Source organism: Silurus meridionalis, chromosome 24, assembly GCF_014805685.1.
Source record: "Silurus meridionalis isolate SWU-2019-XX chromosome 24, ASM1480568v1, whole genome shotgun sequence".
Taxonomy (NCBI): domain Eukaryota; kingdom Metazoa; phylum Chordata; class Actinopteri; order Siluriformes; family Siluridae; genus Silurus; species Silurus meridionalis.
In genome coordinates, this window is record NC_060907.1 from 13,910,268 (window position 1) to 13,934,503 (window position 24,236).

Consider the following 24,236-nt stretch of genomic DNA (forward strand, 5'->3'; position numbering starts at 1 on the left):
TTTTTTTATTAGAAAGTGAATCCGTATTTTATTGTAAATAACTTGTGAGAATTGGTTTTCTGTATTTCATTCAGCTGTATTCTGTATACATTTAGTCTTTAGCACTTTGTGTTTGCCTTGTTAAATAATAACTAGTGGGGATGATATTTATGCACTAATAAATGTGAAAACTAATGAAATTAATAAAAGAATAAATGGTGAAATAAATATATTTAGTAACTGAAGTATTTCCATCTGGATTGACTTCAACTTCACGACAAAGTCAAATATTTTACTTTTTACTCAACTACATTTTGTGAAATCAATTACAAGTGAAAACTTAACCAGTCAATCACACAGCACGCCACCATTCAGGGAAGGGCGCTCGCTCTGTTTTCAACTTGTTTTGATTGCTGCTTGGTGGCATCTACTAATCACTAACATACAGTTCAGAATCAGTACAAAGGCAAGCAGAACGTTTAGAGAGGAATAAATGATGGAACTTGACACAACACACGTGGCCATATTTGCGTGATTTTTTTCATTGAAGTCGAAAAAAAGGTTTTTGGCTCATGATCATTTTAATAGATATTAATTAGTGTTTGACTCAAAGTAACATTAAAAGAGTAACAAAGTCTAGAGTCTTTTCACATAAATTGAGTTGATTAAGCAAGAGTTTTGTGACATAACTGATAATAGGATGATTACAAAAAATATATATAACATTATAGAAATAATTGGTACATTTGAAATCAAACACTTTTCTACTTTTACTCAAATAAAAGTTCAAATGAAGTGCATTTACTGGAGTAATATTTGACCTACTGTATCTCTACTATAACTCAAGTAAATGGTTTATGTACTTTATCCACCACTGTAGATAGATAGATAGATAGATAGATAGATAGATAGATAGATAGATAGATAGATAGATAGATAGATAGACAATGAATTAATGTGTAAATCAATGAATGAATAAGAAAATTAAAAGAATAAATAATACATAAGATAATATGAATATATATAACATAACAAATATATAAAATACTTTTTTATTTGTTTGTTTACATTTATTGTTTTATACTTGTCATTTTTGTTGTTAGTTAACTAGTTAACTCGTATGAACTGTAGTACTACTACAATAATAGTACTAGTGAGAGTGATCATAACAGTCCTGTAAGTGAAGCTTGTACACTTGTGGTCTAGTGTAAATTTTTAATGTTAATCTTCCATTGTTCTTTGCATATTTTTCTACTGTTTTTGTGTTCTGGGTCATTTCTGGTTTGGATCTTAGTCTAGCTGCTTTAATTAGTATTCTGGATTTGTCTCGGTTTTCTCTGTCTGGTCGAGTTGAGCTGAATCAATATAATGAAAATACTGCTCTTGGGTCCAGTTTGTTATGCAGTATGCTTTTGAGGATCTAAAATACTGTTATATTTTGACTCCCTTCTGACTAGCGTAGAACAATATTTGGCAGTAAAAGGCTGGTTTAGAGAATTTGCAATAAGAGACGAAAAAAAAAAAAAAAGAAATACCCTGTTCCTGGCCAAAGATATGTTACATAAGAGACACTGCATGTGATAGGTGGTCAGAAGTCAGAAGTAGGCTATTTTATGCGCATTTCACAGCTGAGTGGGCCAAGTTTTTTTATTTACTCAGTCTCCTTCTCTCTTGCGCTCAATCCAGTTGCTTTTTAAGGCTGTGAAGCAGTCAAACGGTAACGATGAGGAGATCTTGGGCAGAAAAGGAGTATTTAGAGGTCGGTGAATTTAGACAAATTTTAGGGATTACCTACGCTTAGTATTAACACATCTAAGGAAATGTACTGTGCTTTTTTTTTATTTACAGCAAACTTTGGACTCCAACCTCAGCAATTTGATCAAGAGGAGCAATGAGTTGGAATCACTAATGGGGAAGCTGATTCAGACCTGTCAGCATGTGGAGGTCAGTTTTGTCTGTTGACTTTTTTATTTCCAATCTGTTGAAAGTTACATTGAATATTATTCTGCATAATGCACAATGAAATGTGGTAGTGAGCCTATACAGTGTTACACAAGCACTATATATATATATGGGGAAGAAAAAGGACTGTAATATGTTCAAATGAGAATAACGCTTGTGTTGGGCAGATTTACTATGATTATGTTTGGTTATGTGTATGTGCGAATGTCTTTATGTGCAAAAAAATGACGTGTCCTACAAGGTGTTGGTATACACCATTTTGTCAAAAGTTTGCGGACACCTGATCATAAGTATGGTATGTTCTTTTTGAGCATTCCACATTTAGTCCCAATTTGCTCTTAGATTTCCCTCCACTCATCTGGGAAGATGTTCCATTAGATTTTGGTATGTGCTTGTGGAGATTTGTGTTCATCAGCCACAAGGCTTTAGTAAATTCAGGTACTTATGTAGGTGAGGTAATGAGGTCTGGCGTGCAGTCAACGGTTCAATTCATCTCAAAGGTGTTCAGTAGGGATGAGATCAGTGCTGTATAACAGGCCATTTAATATCTTTCTTTTCTCCAAACCATGTAAAGCATATCTTCAAGGAGCTCGCTTTGTGCACAGGGGCATTGCCATGCTGGAACAGGTTCAGGTTTCCAAGTTCAAGTGAATGCTAAATTGTATTATATCGCATCCAAAGACAATTGTGTGCCTCCAGCTTTTTGGTAACAGTTTGCAGAAGAACCACTTATGGAAGGAAAAGTCAGGTGTCTCAATACGTTTGTCCATATAGTGTATGAACACTTAAAGCACAGGCTTTGTGTTAAACAAAACAAGCTACACGATATGGAGAAAAGTATTCTGACACCAGACTTTTCCAATGTGTTTTTTTTTTCCAAAACTGTCACCCCAAAGTTGGAGGCTTACAACTGTATACAATGTTTTTTGGATGTTTTGAATAAGGAGACCCAAACCTATTCTGGCATAACTATCCACTTGTACACAAAGCCAGCTCCATAATGATTTACATAATTTACATGGGTTGGAGAGGAAGATCTTGGGTTGTCTGCTATAGAGTTTTGACCTCAACCCTATTGAACACCTATTGGATGAATTGGAAAGCTGAACCCAGATCTCCTCACTCTACTTCAATACGTCGCTTTACTACCACCCTTGTGGCTGAATAAATCTGGACAAATCACCACAAGTACACTTCAAAATCTAGTGGAACCTTTTCACAGGAGAGAGTGGCAGTTAATATAACAGCAAATAGGGACTAACTGTGGAATGGGATGTACAAAAGCATACGGATTATATGGTCCACAGTGTTTCTGAAGAGGGCAGAGCTTACTCTGAGTGTGTTACTCAACACTACTGTGTTGCCATCTGATACTGGATGAACAGCAGGTAAAAAGAAAGGTGTATTTGGCTAGATTTACATTTCTCTGAGGAAGCATGTGTTAGCTGTCACCCTCCCTGGGTTGGTAATTGGTAACTGAGTAATAAGTGAGGTTGAAGCCTTTTAAAATTGAATGGTGTTGCAGAGTGAAATCCCTTTAATATGCAGCTTATTTTGTATTAAGTGATACTCGCTGTCATGTCGTCATCGGCCCAAGATGATAATCACCCAAACATACAAGGGAGTCCTTATACTTTCATGGCAAGAAATATCACATAGACAGGAAAAGTGCATTTAGATGCGGTCTTTAAATATTTTACAGTAAAATGCAACCTACCACTTTTCTGTGGCTTTCTGTCTGGCTTTCCAAGTGGCCCTTTGTCAAGCCGCATCTCCTCAGGGTTAAACAAATCACTTCTGGCTCTGTCGAGCACCATTTCATCACATTAACCACACTAAGGTTTAGTGATGACCTACATCTCTCTCTCTCTCTCTCTCTCTCTCTCTCTGACTCTCTGTCCCTCTCTCACTACATTGAGCTTTTTATCCTATACATATGTGTGTGTTTAAAAAAACAGGAAACTCTGTCTTGCTATAAAGTCTAATTAGATGTCTTGAGTCAACAGGAGAACCAAAGAATTTAAAGGACACAAGGGACAAATTAGCGATTACAAAGTACAAATAGTTGAATTGTCTTTTAAAGCAATACTGTTTAACTCAGATTTTCAAATCAGACCATCACAGAATTTTTATATTTAATAAACCATTTTACTTCTCACTGGAGATCCTTTAAAGTTTTGGATCTGATTAGTAGCCAGATGATGGAAAAAATGAACAGAAATAAAAAAAAATGTTCTGTAAGGTGAAACTGTTGATGGTAGTGTTCAAAGGTCAAGGAGATTAATTAGTGTGTTGAAAGAACTGAACTATGACTGAATAACTTCTTTTTTTACACACACACACAGACACACACACACACACACACACACACACACACACACACACAAAGCCCAGAAAGGTGCTTTCACATCACAAAAATCTCTTTAACAATCACCTCTTTCAAATCTCACCACATGGTTTTTACACACCCATGAAGACATGCAGAATTAAAAAAGGAAAAAAAAAAAGAAACCTTGTAGGTGGGAGTTGAAAAGCTTTGTTATTTATTTCTTAATTTTTTTACACCTTATGTACTTAAAGAGACACACAGGATTACAAAGGATAACAAAGCATTAAGTATTAACTTATAAGGAAGCACTAACTATTAAAATACATTAACTACATTTTAATATGTGATGTACCTTTGAATGCACATACTGGAAGCTATAGTGTTTTTACATTATATAAAATCATTTCTTTCTTTCTTTTTTTGCATAATATATTATTACTATAACTATGTACTATTATAATTAATATAGGGCGTGCCTAATAATCTACATGCATTACAAATAAATAATAGGGCAGCACACTAATATGTAATTCTCCAGAGGTCACTAAAGACAAACAACATGTGTCCTATTATAATATTCATGAATATAAATCATATTTATATTTCAATATTATAAATATACAGCTTTAAACATTTGTTTGAACAGGAAAATATTTGCATATCCTCACATACTTACTGTACAACAAAGTAAAACTTATTAGCATTTTATTCTAATATTATAATTCCATTTTCTGAAGTAAAAACAAAAAAAAAATTATGAGTGACAAGCTGAATAATACAATGTCCTGCCCAAAATACATTTCCGTGTATGTGTTTTTTATTAGGTGAACGCATCAAGACAGGAAGGAAAGCTGATGGAAGAATGCGACATCTTGATCAGCATTATTCAGGAAAGGAGACAGATTATTGGGGCCAAAATCAAAGAGGGCAAGGCAAGTTAAACAGCACGTGTACCTAAGGCATACTAAATGTAATTATCCTTGCGTACATATGGTACTACAGAATACTGCTGAGTGATTTTATGAATGGACATTCATGGGACATAATTCCATTTCCTGTACCTCATGACATACTTCATTTACTGTATTTCATTATAATGACATTGTGCTGTAATAAAATAGAATTGCTATTGCAGAGACTTGCATTGTTTGGAATCTAGAGAAACTGCTCATGGCATTATGTGGATTGATGGTAATTACTGGATATGAGTAACACTATCTTTCTGTAGACGGTTCGACTGCGTAAACTAGCACAACAAGTCGCCAACTGCAAGCAGTGCATCGAGCGCTCGTCTGCTCTCATAACCCAAGCGGACCATATGCTAAAGGAAACTGACCATGCTCGCTTCCTCCAGTCTGCCAAGAGCATCTCAGAGCGGTGAGCAATTATTAACATGAAGGTTTTATTAACAACATTAGCACCAATATTCAGAAATTTCATCTTAATATTTAAAATAAATAATACCAGGTTCACTGATCCTTCTGTTGTTTCAGGGTCTCCATGGCTACAGCCTCCTCTCAGGTCCTGATCCCTGAGATTAATCTGACAGACACGTTCGACACCTTTGCACTGGATTTTACCAGAGAGAAGAAGATGCTAGAAAGTCTTGATTACCTAACAGGTATTCGTGACAGCATTAATTACATCATTAATCTATATTTGACAACCATTTCATGGAAACGCCTGCATATTCATGCGCATGGAAATCGTGCCGAAGAAGAGCACTGCTTAAAATGCAGATATTGGTCATGAGCTTAAACGTCACGCCAAACATCACAATGGGGAAAGAATGTGATCACAGGGACTCTGACTGTGGGGTTTGCTGATGTTCGACAGGCTGGTTTAAATATTTCTGAAACTCCTAATCTCCTTCGTTTTTTTATGCACAGCAGTCTCTAGAGTTTGTACAGAATATTGCGAAAAACAAAACAAAAGAGCACTCGACAGGAATCAGTTATGTCTGTGAAAATTGCCTGTTGATGAAAGATGTCTGAGGAGAATGGCCTGTTTGTTTCACGCTGACAGAAAGGCCAAAATATCTCAAATAACCGCTTTATACAACCACAAAATTGAACAGAATGTCAAACATTGAGGTGAATAGGCTTCAGAAGTACCACAGCAGATTGCAATCCTGCCAAGCAACAACTGAAATCTAAAACTACAATATTCACAGGTTCATCTGTAAAGATTCAATAAAAAGCTTATCCGTGTTTTTTGCGATATTTATCTGCCCAGTTTTAATAATCAGACCAATCCATTTGGTTCCAATAATAATGCAGCAGTCAAAATCACTGCAATCACATTTCTCACCATTCTGGTGTAAAAAGTATTAACCCATATCTACATGATTTTATGTTTTTGTCCACTGGATTGCCTTATTATATCAAATTTCATGAATGCCCAGATGTACAGTGGCTAGTAAGTGCATGTGCAGCATATGTGAGGCTATTATATTTGAACTCTTATTGCATATCCGAATTAGAAAGAGCTTTTTTGGCCGAGTACGTTTGAACTTACAAGGAATTTGTTTCGGTGACAGAAGCTACCAGTTGCACATTTTATTAAATAATTAAATAAAAAAAACAATGAACAATGGGGAAAGCATTTAACTGTTCATAAGGTAGATTGCCTGAGGGAAAGAAACTCCTAATGTGCCTAGCTATCCTGGTGTTCGATGCTTCGACCAGACAGCAAAAGTTCAAAAGGTACGTGGCTTGTATGTGAGGGATCCAGAGTGTTTTTCTAAGCTTTTCTCTTCACTCTGGATGTGTACACTTCTTGAGTAGTGGGCAGGGGAGCATCAATAATCCTTTCAGCTGTCCAAACTGTCCTCTGTAGTCTTCTGATGTCTGATTTTGCAGCTGAGCCAAACCAGACAGTTATTAAAATGCACAGAACAGACTCACTTATGGCTGAGGAGAACTGCGTGAGCAGCTCCTGTGGCAGGTTGAACTTCTTTACCTAGCGAAGAAAGTGCAACCACAGCTTTTTTACGCCTTTTTACAATGGAGTCAATGTAACTGTAATCCCACTTTAGTCCCTGAGAGATGGTTGTGCCCGGGAACCTGAATAATTCCACTTAGGTTTATCTTTGTAAATTGAGAAAACAGTGGAAAAAAGAAAAACCTTATCATGGCATACAGTTTAAAGGTTAAAAGTTGATAAATATGTTTTTTTCTTTATTGCAAAACGAACAGCAGAGTAAATTGTGGGTTTACAGTAAAACACTATAAAACAAATGATTTCCCTCACTTTTCCCAGCTGCTTGCTAAGGTAATATCTCTAACATTCAGATCATATTTGTCTGCTGAAACACTGTGAGTTTGATAATAGTTAGGTTACACAGGGAACATGGAGATTCTGTTTTCTCAAAGCATCTACAGCTCCAATGGTCAAACTGATTGCATTGGCTATTGTAGTGTTTTTTGCTTTTTTTTTTCATGAACACAAACTGACTGACTGATTACTTGTGTAAAAAAAAGGCTGCCTGTTTACTTTGTAATTCTGGAGCTGGCAAAAGTATTACAACACAATCAAAACTCGATTAGGACTTCAGAACCCTTAATGAGCGTGACTGTAGGAAAAATAGCGTGAACTGTGCTCTGTACGTCATTTTGAATAAATAAGTAAAATTTCAATAAATTTAAATCCCCCTGGTTGTGCGCTTTCCTCCATTTTGCCCTGTGATCCAGATTTCTGAAATCTGTCATATTCCACATTAGACATCATGTGGAACAGATTGATTGGCAACAAGAGAGAAGACAAACATGGGAATAGATTAAATGCTACAACTACTAGAGGTTTATTATTCTAGACTAATAAAGCATGATCAAATGCAGAGCGCATTCTTGTTACATCTTGTATAGCATATGATTTGCATACATTTAAAAGAAGAACACCTCAAAGGTCTTGCTAAATAGGTAACACTGACTGTTCTTTTTTAATGATATCATGTAATTAAACCTGCTTGAAAGATATGTTACAGTTATTGGAGCAAAAGCAATCAACAGATACACTGATTATCTAAAAACAGGCAATCATTTTATATTTAAGAACTATTTTATTACAAAAAATGTTTGCAGGTACTGTGTGTTCTATGTTGTTTCTGTTGTTTCCTTGTTCAGACAAAGAGCTCAGTAAGCCAGTCAAAGTGAATCTATAAGCACTGAATGCTTAAAAATCAGTAGCAGTAATAATGGTGTTCTACGTTAAAGGACAAGTGTCATGGCTTTCAAATCAAAGTTGCCGATCTTTAATAAAACATACTCTATAGAGCTTAAGTCCAAGCTGAGAGCAAGTACCGAGTCCCAATTAAAGATCACCACTCTGCAGATCATTTATGTGCAATGACAAAGTGGTGCAGGTTTATAGACTTTTTAGTGTAAAAACAAGCGAATGAAAGTATAATTCATTAAATCCTATCACTGGAAGTAAAATCACCTTTTCGTTTGATACTTAAAAGACTTTCAATTATTTCAACTTGTTACTATCAGGTTAAAGTATGTCCAAAAACGTGCATATTTCATTTTGTGTTTCGTCTTCTCACCTTTAAAATGCATTATTGGAGTTAAATCCTTTTATGATTGTTATTCCAGCTCCCAGTTCTCCAGGTATCCGAGAGGAGCTCTGCACAGCGTCCTATGACACCATAACTGTGCACTGGACATCTGATGATGAGTTCTCAGTCGTTTCTTATGAGCTTCAGTACACCATCTTTACTGGCCAATCAAATATTGTCAGTAAGTACAACAGAAAAGTCTTGAAATGTACATTACATACATACTGTAAGCACATACGCTGACTAATGAGCATGTTATTATATTGTAATGCAATGTGTCTTTCCACACATTGTGGATTGTTGATCCATAAACACAGATCTAAAAACATCTGCAAGCTACAGCAAGATAAAGACCCAAAACCTACACCCAGGCTGTGTCAAAACTACCTCGACAGAATAGAAGAGTAGACAGTACAGACACTAGGCTTAAAATCATGGAATACCTAGCACAGTCTGAGCTGGTTTCTAGACAGATGAGTGAAAGAAAAGCAACCTATAAGTGCAATAGATTTGTGGGAATTTCTGCAAAAGAGTTGGGAAGAATTTTCCTTGAACAATATTTGATTTTATATATATAGATAATATAGATTTTTTTGTTGAATGACTGCCACGAGGCTGTTATATCTACAAAAGGTGGCTACTTTGATGAGTCAAAAATCAATTTTGTTAGACAAAATTATTTGATGTTTTTTTTTTTCTTTCCAATTTTTTATTTTTTCTCTAATTCCAGAGTACACTGAGATATCAAACTGGGTAAAGTCAATATAAATTGGAAGATTGGGGTGTTCTAAAACTTCATTCAACTTTATTAAACTTTATTCCCAAACTTTAGTGCTTGTCAAAAGTTTGGAAACACCTAGTCTTTTATTGTTTTGAGACACATGCATGTTCCTTTTGATTATATTCAAAGGACTAGGTAAAAGGCAAAAACAAACCCAAGAATTGGACAGTCAATAACTGAAAGAAAGTTCTGTGGACACATGAGTCCAAATTTGACATTTTTGGTTCTAACAGAAAAACTTATTTAAGATGGAGAACAGGAAAGAAGATGCTACCAGACTATCCCCAAACCCAGAGTCAAACATGGAGGTGGAAGCTTAATGGTTTGGGGTTGTTTTAGAGCAGGGGAGGTTGGAGATTTATTCTGTGTGAAAGAAATTACTGAACAAACATGGCTACCATTCATTACTTCAACTCCATGCAATTTCATCTGGACTGTGGCTAATTGGAACCAATTTCACTATACAAAAAGACCATGACTCGAAGCATATGTCCAAGCTCTATAAGCAGGGGTGGCCAACCCGTGTCTCTTTGGCTGGTTTCATGCGGCTCTTAAGTTCATATCAAAGTTTGTGTGTGTTTGATTTTTAATGTGCGTGTTCGCTTTGCTTGAGTTCAATACGGTATTTTTAAGACTTAAATGAGCTTTCCCCTACTGGGAAACTTTGCGGTATATCAGACCTGGGCATACTACGGCCCGCGGGCCACATCCGGCCCTTTGTACGTCCCTGTCCGGCCCGCGTGAGGCCAATCATTAATTACATGGATGCACCGAAAATTCTCAGCCGAAATACCTAAATCACCGAAACAACACGTCAGAAACACAATTGTAAAGACGCAATAAAAAAGCGCAGCAGCACACGGTTATATGGATAAGAGCAACATGTCTGCGGTGTGCGGATAGCGATTTGCAAAACATGTAATGCTGAAATTTCAAGAGGGGGGTGTATCTGCAAAGAGTTTTTCCAAGTTGGGTTTAATTTATCACCTGAAATCCAAACATCCCGATTGATATTCTAAATATGAGAAGAACGCGGCGCAGAAAAGTAGTCAATCCGAGCATGCGCACTCAGTCTGTAGAGGACGTTTTTGAAAAGGCAGGAAAGTTTTCCAGTGATGGTGCCAAGGCAAAAGGCATAACACAAAAAATTATGGATTTCATTGCCTTTCGAATTGAATTTTCATTTCGGTGCGTCCCTAAAATATTATCGTTGGTGTGGCCCTCTGACACAATTCAGGTTTCTCATGAGGCCCCTTGTAAAAAATTAATTGCCCACCCCTGCGGTATATTCATCTCACGCACATGCGCATTTGACGAAAATACCGTATTAAACTCAAGCGAAGTGAACACGCACATAAAAAAAACACACACACAAAGTCTGTGTTTTCTACCCTGAAACATGTGAAATCAAAGCATCGATCTGTTCAGACTGACACCCATGTGAAAGAATTGCTTCGAGTGGCAACAACGGAATACGAGGCAGATTTGAAGGGAATTGTTTAAGGCAAGGATGCCAAAAGTCCCACTAAGTAACATGCATAGTAAAAGAAAAACACAATTCTAAATTATTATATTTTTGTTTGTGGGTTAGGTTAAACTAAGAGTTTGTGTGTGTGTGTGTGTGTGTGTGTGTGTGAGACAGTGCACACAATGTTCATTTTGTTGAAAATGACTGGCCTGTGGTCTTAGAACTGTAGGAGTCCATTTCTGTCATTATGTTGGTGTGTGACATTTACAATAAATCTGGCTGAGCAGAGGTGTGTGTGTGTGTGTGTGTGTGTGTGTGTGTGTGTGTGTGTGTGTGTAAGAGGAAGGGATGGGTGATGTTTATGTGTGCCCATCATGTGTATGAAGTGGCTCATTGCGGTAACATAGTAAAAAATGTGGCTCTCGGTCTCTGACTGGTTGGCCACCCCTGTCTATAAGTGTCATTTAGAGAGTAAACCTTTTGGCTGGCATGTTATCTATCATGGAATGTCTGTCCAGTTACCGCACCTAAATATTTTTTTAAATACTTTGGCATGAACTGGATTTTAAGGTCAGAAAGAAATATCCAACTAGTGAGGAAAACATTTCAAGTTTTACATGAAGCATGGCAAAATGCTTTAGCTGAATGTTTGGAGCAACAAAACTGTCCAGATACCAAGAGTGTGTAAAGCTGTTATTAATCCAAGAGAGGATTTTTATTCAGTTTAATCTGTACATATATATATATATATATATATGTGTGTGTGTGTGTGTGTAATGTAACATAAACAATCTCACTTCCCTCTGCAGGTCTCTGTAACTCTGCTGACAGCTGGATGATTGTACCCAATATTAAGCAGAACCATTACACCGTTCACGGTCTGCAGAGTGGCACCAAGTACATCTTCATAGTCAAGGCCATTAATCAGGCAGGAAGTCGCAGCAGTGAGCCGGGAACACTCAAAACCAACAGTAAGACCGTGTCTCTTTAGTGTTCGAAATGACTTTTTGAGGACAAGTAAATGTACTGGGATTGCCTTAGCATGTTTCAACAGTTCTGCTAAAGATTTTTGTTCACCTTCTTGATTAAATGAGAATAGGTCATAGTGTTAATTATTGGAATTATTACTGCTACTAGGGTACATATTGACACCAGTTTACTCAAGAAACATTTTTTTTGTTTTTACATATAACAGTGTATTGATGTGTAGAAATTAAATACAAAAAATAGGTGTCCTACACCTGTTTATAAAGAATATTAAAAATGCATGTACAACATCAGATTATCCTTTATGTACTGTTCAATATTTAGAAACTGGATTCTCCCTTAACCCATTGATGTCTTTTAAAATTATAGTAGATTTGGAAATATGTTAAAAGAAATTCTAATATCTATATTTATATAGCAGGTATAGGAAATGAAACAGAGACTAAACCTGTTTTTTACAATTGATATCACATCTGGTGTACTGTTATTCGTTACATGAGTTAAAATAAAGCACAGCCAAGTACATTAAATGCTAATCTATTTGAATGAAACTAGGCAAAGTCATAAACAAAAAGAGATGGAATTAACAAACAAATACAACACAACAATTACACAGAGCACTGTACATACTGTACAAACAACACAAAGGGGTTTGAATGCACTAAAGGTGGGGGTGGAGAGGAGGACCACGTAATACACTGGGGAAAGTATCAAGACAAAGGTGAAAGGAAAAAACAAGAGCACGTGGTGAGAGTTTGAGAATAAACTCTATTCTAAGAAAAATAGGCAGGACATCTTGGAAAACCTAGCTTTGTCATTGCAATCAGTTATACAGGCTGTTAGTATAGGTGCATTGTGGTCAGGTGAACTCTGATTACGCATGAAGACCTTCATCGAGGAAGAGTATCAAACAAAATAATTATGTAACTTGTTTGGTAAACAGAAAGTAACTTTTCCATGCATACTGTCTGTACCTATATTACTACATGGGTGATTTGGGAAGGTCGGTAGAGCAGGAGAGAGGGAAGAAGAAAGCTGCCTATCTTTGGGTATACCTCCATCTGGATTTCCCTGTAAAGGCATGGCAGACGGTGGAGTGGCCGTTTTCGCCGCCGGTCCCATCTTGTTGAACAGGTCACGGGTAGAGGCCATGGCATCATCTGCAGCACTTCTCCTTGGCCTGGTCTTGCTTGATCTGTGACGAAGTCTCCCTGGAGTCATACCCCTCTTCCAACATGTTGTTTCACCACCACTGTAACAAACTCACTGGCTGGAAGAAAGAGAGACAGGCAAAAGTTCACCAAGCAGAGCTTTCTTTATTTACTTTTGTTTTCACCACAGCGCTTTCCTTTCCAGTACTCACGCCGGGGGTCACCCACACACTCACAGTTTGCAAAACATCTCCGTCTTGGCGTCTGCCTGCAGCCACTCTCAGATCAGCCCGCCTTCGTCTGACACATATACTATATATATATATTGTATAACTTAACATTACACATAACACAAACATTTCCAGTGCTAATAAAGTGTTATGCATGTCTCAGGTAAAATAGGTAAAAAATATCTAAGGGTCATTTTGCTCTATGGAATCGCTAAAGTGTCATTGAACCGGTTTACCATTGGTGGCGCTGTTGCACTTAAAATCCACCTTAAAATTGTCAAAAAAGCAAATAATTGGGTGCCAATGGCAAGAATGAAATCTTATACTGATGTAATTGTATATGTTAAAAAGGGAGAGTAGTCCTGATAGACCCCTGGCTTTGCTGCAGTCCCTTTTAATTCCTGCAATTTTTTCACCAGGCTTTTTAGAAAAATCATTGATTTTATATTCAAAGTAAAAATATATTTGATATAGTTTGCATTTGACATTGGTCTGTTTATGTAAACAGCAACATACATTACATTTTAAATGGCTATGCTTGCAAAAATATTTAGTTTTTTAATTTTTTTAATTATTATATTTTATTTACGTTTATAGAAAAATGTAATTATTGTCACACATTTGCTATATCAACCTCTGCAATATTTAAGACATCTGATCTATTGTGTTGTTGATTCCCCAGGTCAGCCATTCAAACTCGACCCAAAGTCTGCACACAGGAAGCTCAAAGTGTCCCATGACAACCTGACAGTAGAGCGTGATGAGATATCCTCAAAGAAGAGTCATGGCCAAGAGCGCTTCAGCAGCCAAAGCAGCTACGGTGTCATAGGAAACGTGTACATAGACAGTGGACGCCATTACTGGGAGGCTCTAATTGGAGGAGCACCTGGTTAGTATTTCTTCATTTCATTACTTATGGATGGCTGTCAACAGTTTATTTAAAGCTACCTTTGTAATGCTGTTGATTTTCTAAGCACTGTATTAACAAAACTTATTGTTATTGAACAGAATGATTATAAAAAAAATACAGACATGCACCTAAAGAGCAGCTTTATGGAGTAATTTAAGAATTTCTGACCTGCATTTTCACTTTTTACTTTTAAATTGAAGAGTTACAGTTACACACATAATCCACAAGTCGAAAGTAATACAATTAGAGTGAGTTTCATTACACACAAATGTAATCATATGAATGATCCAGCACCTAAGTTTTTATGGCTTTTAAGTTTTAAGTTTTATATTAAAATCAGGATGGTTGAAGTAACTGTAAATTAACCAATAACTGATATCAATGATAATAAATGGCAGCCGAACACAAAAAAAAGGAAGGTTTTTAAAATGTAAAACTCTACAGTTACATTGAATAGACTCTTGAGTAGCATGATTAACAATGATTAATTGTTCAAATTAATTCATTAAATAAATTAATTTTCTGCAAGCCACAGTTGCAAAGATATTCTCTTCTGTCCACTCTCATCGGCAAGTCATTTCTACCTTCTGAACTACCAGTTATTTCAATTTTTTCGCACCACTGGCTTGGGTAAAAATCCCAGAAGATCTGCCGTTTCTGAAAAACTCAAACTAGCCGAACACTCAAAAATAGAGTGTTGAGTAAACACTCAAAATAACTCAAACATCAACAACCAGCGGTGGACAAAGTCAAGTTTTCATGATTATATACATTGTGCTGCTGCCTCATGATTGACAAATTGTATGAAATTGTAAGTAGGGCTGCTGCTATAGATTATTTTAGTAATCGTGTATTCTAACGATTATTCATCAATTAATCGAGTAATCGTATAAGAAGTACTTTTTTCTTTATACAATACTATTAAGAGAGAGAAAATAAGACGGGTCTCTTAAAATGAACGTCTTTTTCTTTTTAGAGATTTTTTTATTGCTTAAATTGTATACAGGAATATCTATGAAACTGTTTAGTGCATTTAATAGCCATATTACTGTACATCATAATACAAATACAGTTGCGATCAAAAATATATAAATATATACTTTATATAAATAAAAATATTTGAAAAATAATTTCAAATTACTTTAAAAACAGTAACCGCACTGTACAGGGTTTTCTTTGTTTTAGTTTTAAATGATCCCAATCTTTGGAAACTTTCTGGCATGTTCTTTGGCCTGAATCTTTGCTGATTTCTCCACCTTCCTCCAGTTTTCATTCTGCAGCATCTTCTGTGTGACCTGTCCAGATCACTTCAGAGTTTAGGTGGTGTGTCAGTAATAATGGTCCGTGGGAAACACAGTGCTCTGTGTTTAGCTAAATGGACTAAACAAAACAAAACTTTTGTAATCGAATTACTTGAGGAATCATTACACTCCGATTTGTCAGAAGTGGGTCGTAAAGGCCAGCAAGAGCTTCTCTATCAAAAGTTTTATTATATTTTTTCTATAAATATGTATTCCCAATAGTCTAGTGTTTTCATTCCTAGCTTTTCTCTCAGTTGCACTGCTTCCAGGAGTGTATGTAATGTTTGAGTTTCTATCCAACCTTGTTACAGCCATTGTGTGTTTCCATGGTCACATAAATCTGCCTCGCCACCTTCAGAATCAAAAATACCTGTAGCTTAGAATACATACGAATGAAACTTTTGCTTTAACCAATCAGATTCTGAGTTGGTGGCAACGCGGTCATCTAGCAGGTGTACAATAATGTTGGCATTTTCACGTCTTTCGATTGGATGGTCAGAGAGCACACTAGTCAGAGCCAGCAAACCGCATCTGTAGCGAACTCCACAAGCTACAATATATTTGTGTAGACTTAATAGCTATTCCACAATGGCGGACAGAGGAGAAAAAAAGGATTTGGTTGCAGATATACCTACAAGAGCATTTAACACTGACTTTTTAAAGAAAAGCTAGACATTATGAGGAAAGGTTGACCAAAACAGTTCAAAACCATTGTTGAAGTTTTTTATGAACTAGCTTTATATTTGTTTTTGGTTTTTGCTATAGAATTTGCACAAAAATACACAATTTGCCTTCATTTCAAATCCCCAGGAAAACCCTAATGTATGGGGGAAAAAATCACAAAATCGCACAGTAAACCGGGGGTCATTTTATGATGTTAATATTGAGGCTTCTTCTAGAGATGATCTATGCGGGTGGTGCAGTTGTGGCTACAGTGAAAGGAGACTTGTTGAATTGTGTTAATTGGTTTCCTATAAATCCAAAATCTCCTGTTTCACTGTAGACTGCTTTTCTATATATTAAAGAACAAAAAAATAACCTGACTTTAAAAAAATTTACATTGTTTTTTGTCTCAGGTATGCAGTGGGCATAGCCTATAAGTCAGCACCCAAGCATGAGTGGATTGGGAAGAACCCTTTTACGTGGGTGCTGTGCCGTTGCAACAATTCCTGGGTGGTGCGTCACAACAGCAAAGAGATGGCCATTGACCCCTCACCACACCTGAGGCGAGTCGGCGTGCTCCTGGACTACGATGTCGGCTCTCTGGCATTCTATGATGCCGTGAGCTCTCAGCACCTCCACACTTTCCACATCACCTTCACCCAGCCTGTTTGCCCTGTCTTTAATGTCTGGAACAAATGTCTTACAGTCCTAACCGGCCTTCCCATCCCAGATCATCTGGAAAGAATAGAGGCTTTTGACTGAGATGTTTCTTTCAGTATAAAAGAGAAGACCCGGTTGTGCTTACAGTAGGTTTGCTTTCAGCTCTGGCATGTTTCCAATTTTTTTTTTAAGCATGCACAAAATGTTTTGACAGAAATTCCATCTTTATATAGAAACTAAGAACTTTGATTAGCTTGAAAGACAAATAATTTTTTACCTTTGCTGTGAGTATATAGTGCAAGCAGAAGAATTTTAAGACCACAAGAATTTGATATCAGGTATTTTTGAGGGTTTTTGCACATGTCTATATGATGTCTATATTTATGAAAAAGGGGAAAGATCACATTATAGTCTTAAAATTTGGTGCAATTACATGATTTGGTTGCTTGGTGCAATCTCACTTGATATGCAGATACAAACATAGTGAGCAATGGACTATTTTTTGAACTGAAAAAGGACATTTCAGCATTGCAGCCGGACTGAATACATAGACATTTTCTTTTTTAGGTCAAATGAATGCTCGTCTTTTGCCTAATTATGGCTGTTGTGGTGTTTTTTTTTTTTTAACATTTGTTGTTCTTTTTTTTTTTTTTACATATACTGGTCTGTTTTATGTTTTTGAACACACTAGCAGTAAATCCTACACAACTGTATTTTACATACACAATCCTATGTTGTGTGCTCACAGAAACAATTGTACAATGTGTACTGTACTTGCATTTCAGGATGGTCATTTGTTTTTGTCTGTCCTTTTTAGTGTTTCATTAGCAATCGTGGCACTATGTTTGCTTACTGCTCTAACATTAGCATTAGCTCATTAAGTCAATATTAAATCAAAAACTCTTCTTGAACAGATTCCTACATTTCTACATCGAAATACATGGAAATAACACACCTGTTAGTGTAAATTATTATTAAATCTATTAGTTTTGTGTGAAGATTTTAAAAGGTGGAGGACTTCAAGACTATATTGAGGTTTAAACATGTCTATATATGATAATTTGGCAGTTTTATACTCTCTGTGTATAGAAATCATCTGCTTCCACTTGCAGAGGGTAAAATGTTTGCGGTGTTGTTTTACGGCACTTTATCACAGCATTCTTTAACAGGGTTTTAAAAAATGCATTAGCCACGTGTTGGTGTCATGTTTTCCGCTTCATTTGACAAAACGAAAAACCAAGGATTTGTTAACGAGCATTAATCCAGACTACTGACTCGCAGTGAAACTGCCACCGAAAATCCTATCAGACTGGAAAAAAGGGAAGCACTTTCACAGAAATGGAAAACACTATGGGTTAGTTAATCGCAGCTTTGTGTGGCCAAAACAAATATGCTCAACTTGCGCCTGAAATTAACATTCGATGCTGTGGCTCATCACGGAATCCAAGCCTGGAAGCACCTTCTAAATGTGTGAAGCACCACCTGCAGCTTAAATGCTGGTAAAACTGGTCAACCATAGCGCTGTCTAAAACTCTGGACTATAAATAATATGCTTATGAAGTAAGGTTAAATAAAGAGCCACACTATACAGTGTGTGAAGCATTCATATGGCTAATATGTGGATTTATTATACATTGAAATATTGATTTACATGAGGTAAATATGAAAAATGTATAAAAATGAATAAATATACAATCGACTGAAATGGTTTGGACATGTGCAGAGGAGGGACATGGGGTATATCGGTAGGAGAATGCTGAGGATGGAGCCACCGGGAAGGAGGAAAAGAGGAAGACCAACTAGGAGGTTTATGGATGTGGTGAGGGAAGACATGCAGGTAGTTGATGTGAAAGAGGCAGATGTAGAAGAAGAAGAAAAAGATCTAATCAGCAAACACAGATTGCATTATTATATATAATGCAATCTGTGTTTGCTGATTAGATCTTCTTCTTCTTCTTCTTCTTCTTCTTCGGCTTCTCCCATTAGGGGCGCCCAGCGGATCATCCGTCTCCATACCCCTCTATCCTCTACATCTGCCTCTTTCACATCAACTACCTGCACTACTTTTATCAATGCAGCGAGAATTTTAGTTTGACCATTTGTTATAAAAATATAAATAAATTTATATAAAACAGGTAAGATAACCTTCAGTGCAACACACATTTATTCATGACATCTTTTCTTTTAAACTCCAGCAAAAAAAAAATTTTCATTCACTAAACATTTGTTTTACTGAAGTCTTGAATCAAGCACCAAAATCCGCCATGATGCACACATGCGGCAATTAAAACCATCTGTGTGGAAACATAGCAAAGGTTTGGTTTGGTGTCCTAATGATTCATGGACAGTGGAAACTTGGAAGGCAAGTAATGTGCTTTAAGAATGCCTAGCAGGATAAGCTAAATTTATATTACCAAAATGTAACTTGCATTTCGAGCGATAACGTGCACTGCAAACATCGAGCATCACGCTAATATATACACTGTTTCAAATGATTGTCAGTAACATTTTAGTTGGATTTCAGTAAAATAAAAATGTAGGTTTCAGTTTTTCAAAGAAAACGTGTTTGTTTTTCTCATATATTTTGAAATAAGGGTGTCAAGCTCAAACAGGCTCGTTAGTTAGTTTGCCAGGTGATCTTAGTTAAAAAGGAAACCTACTTAAAGAGGTTGTTATACATTACTAAGCAAGTTACAGTTATGATGCAATATGGGAAGGAAAAAAGATCTTTTTGAAGATGAAAAGTGTAAAATAGTGCAATGTCTTGCCAAAGGCATGCAAACAATTGAATAATCTCAAAAACTGAACAGAGACCATTGAACTATCAAAAAATTTGTGAGTGATTCACAACACATAAGTTCAGATAAAGGCTTACTAAGAAACATTTCTGTCAGACAAATAAATAGTATTAAAAGGGTGGCTATAAAAAAGCCACTATTGAGCTGCTGCTGTTTCTGGTGTCCCAATAACCTCTCGATGCAGGATCCTTCATAGGCTGGCAGTTCATAAATCTGTATTTCTGCTACCACTAACCAAATCCTACAAAGAGAAACGGCAGCTATTTGCACAGAATTACATTAAGACCAATTTTTAAACAATTTTGTTTACTGACAAATGCCGTGCTACACTGGATGGTCCAGATGGATGGAGTTCTGGATGGCTGGTGCATGGCCACCCTGTTCCAACAAGACTGCGACGTCAGCAAGGAGGTGGTGGAGCGATGATTTGGGCTGGAATATTGGGTAATGAGATGGTAGGGCCCTTTAGGATCTCTGATGGTGTCAAAATGACCTCTGTGAGATATGTGGAGTTCCTAACAGATCCTTTTCAGCCATGGTATAAAACAAAGAATTGTGCCTTCTAACTTTATGCAGGATAACGCACCATCACAGTCTGCAAAATAAAACGTTGAATTTTTGGTTGCTATGGGCAGAAAAAGAGAAAAAAATCATGGTGTGGCCACCATCATCTCCTCACCTCAATCCTATTGAGAACCTGTGGAGTATTCTCAAAAGAAAGATCTATGAGAGTGAGTGGCAGAATTGCTTCAAACAACAGCTCTGGGTGGGAAGCAATTCTGCCATCCTCAAATGAAATACATGAAGAAACTACAGTAAACTTTCTTTCAGCTTCTCCCATTAGGGGTCGCCACAGCGGATCCTCCGCATGTTTGATTTGGTACATGTTTTTACGCTGGGTGCCCTTCCTAACGCAACCCTCCCCAATTTATCCGGGCTTGGGACCGGCACTGAAAGTGGCTGGGGTTGGTTCCCGACATGCAGAAACTACAGTATACATCGAATTACAAGTTTAATGGACGAGAGAGTTGTTAAAGTCATCTCAAAGAAGGGTGCATATATTAACATGTAACCTGAAATGTAAATAATTGTTTAGATTTGAATTGTGTTATTTGTATGAAAAATCAATTCAATGCGCCCTATATGACAGATTTCGAGTTTTGAGTTCACTATAACCTTTTGAATGGTTTAAAAGTGCATTCTGCATAATTATTTGGAACAGCATATTTTGTGATTTAAAAAAAAAAAAAAAATGTCGGTCATTTCATTTACATGTAATAACATACACATTGTAATATAATTGTTGGAGAAATCTTTAAACATAATGATAAAAAAAAAAAAAGGCATTTGCATAATAATTTGGAAGATGGTGTGTATAAGGCAAACTGTGTTAACCAGTATGTGTTTTACTGTATGCGCTATAACCCCTGGTTGCCTGATCTCCATGGTAAAAGCGCTGTAATAGACAAGCAGCAGTAAAACACCGTCAGTTAGTCATTATAGTCTAGCCCAATTGTCACAGGATCCTGCGGAGTTCTCGAGTTTAAATCACAACAGGGGTCCAAGAGAGCAAGATTGGCCATGCTTTTTGGGCTGGCATCTCTCTCTCTCCTCTGAGCAACACTGGATAGATGCATAAAATTATACATATAGGAAGAGAACGCGAAAGGGAACATACATACAGTGCAGGACAGACATACAGTGGATATATCCTCCATCAATAGTTTTTCCTTTCACCATGGTCGCATATGTTCGCAAGCACTTTCACCATGGTCTCATATGTTCCCACTGTGCTGGTATTGCATTTATTACATTTATGCCAGTTTTGTACATATCAAGGTTTTTTCCATCACAGTGTGGCATAATTACATCTAAAATCAGGAGAGAAAATCTTACAGCATTTGGCCCTTTGTCTACTGCAATAAAACCAGACACAGACAGAAGGCAGACTCACATTCATTTGTCCAAAATGATGCAATCGCGCTATAAAAATGCATAAGCTGACACTGCAGCAACATTTCAAAACATAAGCTTGAACAAGTAGAACTAAGATGGACAAATAAATGGATGGCCGGGCAGGAAGACAGACGTTGGCGGACAGATGGACAAGCCCAAAAATATAATGCCACCATCGCCTAGTTGTGGAGGCATTAGAGAAGGTAAGCCTTTTATGAATGATGTGCTTTTAATACATTTCAGATTTGGTGTAATCCTGTGTAAATACTTTCTTTCGGCTTCTCCCATTAGGGGTCCGTATTCATGATTCGCATGTTCGATTTGGCACATGTTTTTTACTCTGGATGCCCTTCCTAACACAACCCTCCCCATTTGTGTAAATATTAATAATCAGATATAATGGTTATATCTAGTAACAATTATGCTTTGATCAGGTTAGTTCGAGTTAGAACTGTTTATTTGAGACAGACCCCAAGGCTAATTCTTTTTTCTTTTGACTATATACTAAAGATATTCTTGTTTCCTGATACTTACATATAGATGGCACTTATTAGTAACAGGTCGTTCGTGACGTCTTTAATGTGACTCAGAAGCACGAGTAGTCTCGAAGAGTGATTCATTTTCTACTGGACATGCATAAACAAATCTCTGAAGGTTATGTACAGGAAACGAGTTGATCAAAAATTGAGTACATCATCTCTTTTATCATGTGACTCCCACAGATGCAATGCAATTCAATAGCTTAGGTTTTTTTGGTCCAAATTTTGAATTGTTAAAATAATTATAGCCGCCACATGACAAAAGAACTAACGACGCATACCAGAAGATATGAGAGGTGAAGCTACTCATTCTGTTATCATAATTTGTCTTAGCTACATTGTCATATTTTCATTATTGGAACTATAGTCAAGTTCGTGTATGTAGAAGTGTTGAAGTATCTGCTTAAGTGATTTCTGATCAAAGGAATGAAATATGAAACATATTTGTTCATTTTGATGTACGAGATTTAAAGAACCAGAAAAAATCAGTAAAATGTTCACATTTTCCCATCAATAACGCCTATGGCACCGTTGGTGGCAAACTACCCAATTACTATGTTAGCAAAAATATAGAAACACATTGTCTTTAAATTACACAAACCATGTACTTGATGTAAAGTGGAGATACAGTAGGTAATATTTTGCTGCAGTAAAAGTAAAAGTGCCCCCTTTAAACTTTCACTTGTGTAAAAGTACACAAATATTTGCCTTTTAATGTACTTAAGTATCTAAAGTACTATGAAGTATTATAGTATATACACATGCGTATAGATATTGTCACAAGACTCTTGCTTAATCCACTCAGTTTATGCAAAAAGACTCTAATGTTACTCTTAGCACACCAATCTATTAATAGATTTAAATCAATTTAATTAATGTGAAAAAATTGAACAAATAAGTCTACGGGTGCTGTAGCAAGTTCGAGTCAGGAGTTTATTTAATCAATTATTCCTCTCCAAATGTTCTGCTTGCTGTTGAACTGACGCTGAACTGTATGTTAGTTATAAGTAGATACACCAAGTGGCAATCAAAAACAAGTTCAAAACAGAGCGTGCCCTCGACCCTGATTGGTGGCTTGCTGTCTGTTTGACCAGTTAAGTTTTAATCCGTTTATAAATAAAAAGGAACGACTGATTTCACAAAATGTATTTATTAAAAGTAGATTTTTTTTTTTAATGTAGTGAACTTAAAGTAAAAGTCCCCCAAATGGAAATACTTCAATAAAGTACAGATACGTGAAAAAGCTACAGTAACAAATTACATTTAGTTCATTACTGTGTAACTAAACAACTTTATTAGCAATATTAACAATATTTAGCTGCATGTCTTTTTCTCCTTTCACTCTCTTCTTTAGGAGGTGAAAAGCATGTTCTATCTGATGTTTCTGTAGACTTCATTCATTTATTTTAAGTTGGTACCATCAAGAAAGATTAGTGAGCTCATTCCTGAAGCAGACATACAAACTATACCATGACAAAACCTCCCCTATGCTTGACAGATAAACTTTTATGTTTTGGATCATGAGCAGATCCTTTCCTTCTTCACACTTTGGCCTTTACATCACTATTGTTGAACTTGGTTCCTGAATTTTTGTACTACAGTGTCTTGTGGCGGTTTGTTTTACACCATTCTAGCTTACACTCTGCATTACATATAGCAAGCTTAACTTGTGGGCAGCAGCTTGGCCATGGAAACAAATTTCATGAAGCTCCTGACACACAGCTCTTGTGGTGAAGTTGCTTCCAGAAGCTGTTCAGCACTCTGTAGAGCATGATGCAACAGAGGATGGGCAATTTTTACGTGCTGTGTTTCAGCACTTGGTGGCCCTGCTATGTGTGCTTGCATGGTCTATCACTTTAGGAATAAGCAGTTGCAGCTCCTAGATGCTTCCACTTTGCAATGATACACTCGCAGTTGTCCAGTGCAGGTCTAGCAGATGAGCTCATCTGCTTATGTTTTTTTAT

General features: G+C 36.6%; 1 protein-coding gene across 1 annotated transcript in view; it reads left to right on the forward strand.

Moving 5' to 3' along the window:
- Window positions 1-18,583, forward strand: part of mid1 (midline 1) — a 33,652-nt gene extending 15,069 nt beyond the window's left edge. The window contains 9 exon segments of the mRNA XM_046837466.1: window positions 1,828-1,923; window positions 5,095-5,202; window positions 5,499-5,647; window positions 5,764-5,891; window positions 8,866-9,009; window positions 11,887-12,048; window positions 14,128-14,322; window positions 14,325-14,334; window positions 16,733-18,583. Coding sequence (XP_046693422.1) covers window positions 1,828-1,923; window positions 5,095-5,202; window positions 5,499-5,647; window positions 5,764-5,891; window positions 8,866-9,009; window positions 11,887-12,048; window positions 14,128-14,322; window positions 14,325-14,334; window positions 16,733-17,081 — 1,341 coding nt within the window. The 3' untranslated portion in view covers window positions 17,082-18,583.
- Window positions 18,584-24,236: the final 5,653 nt, after the last annotated feature.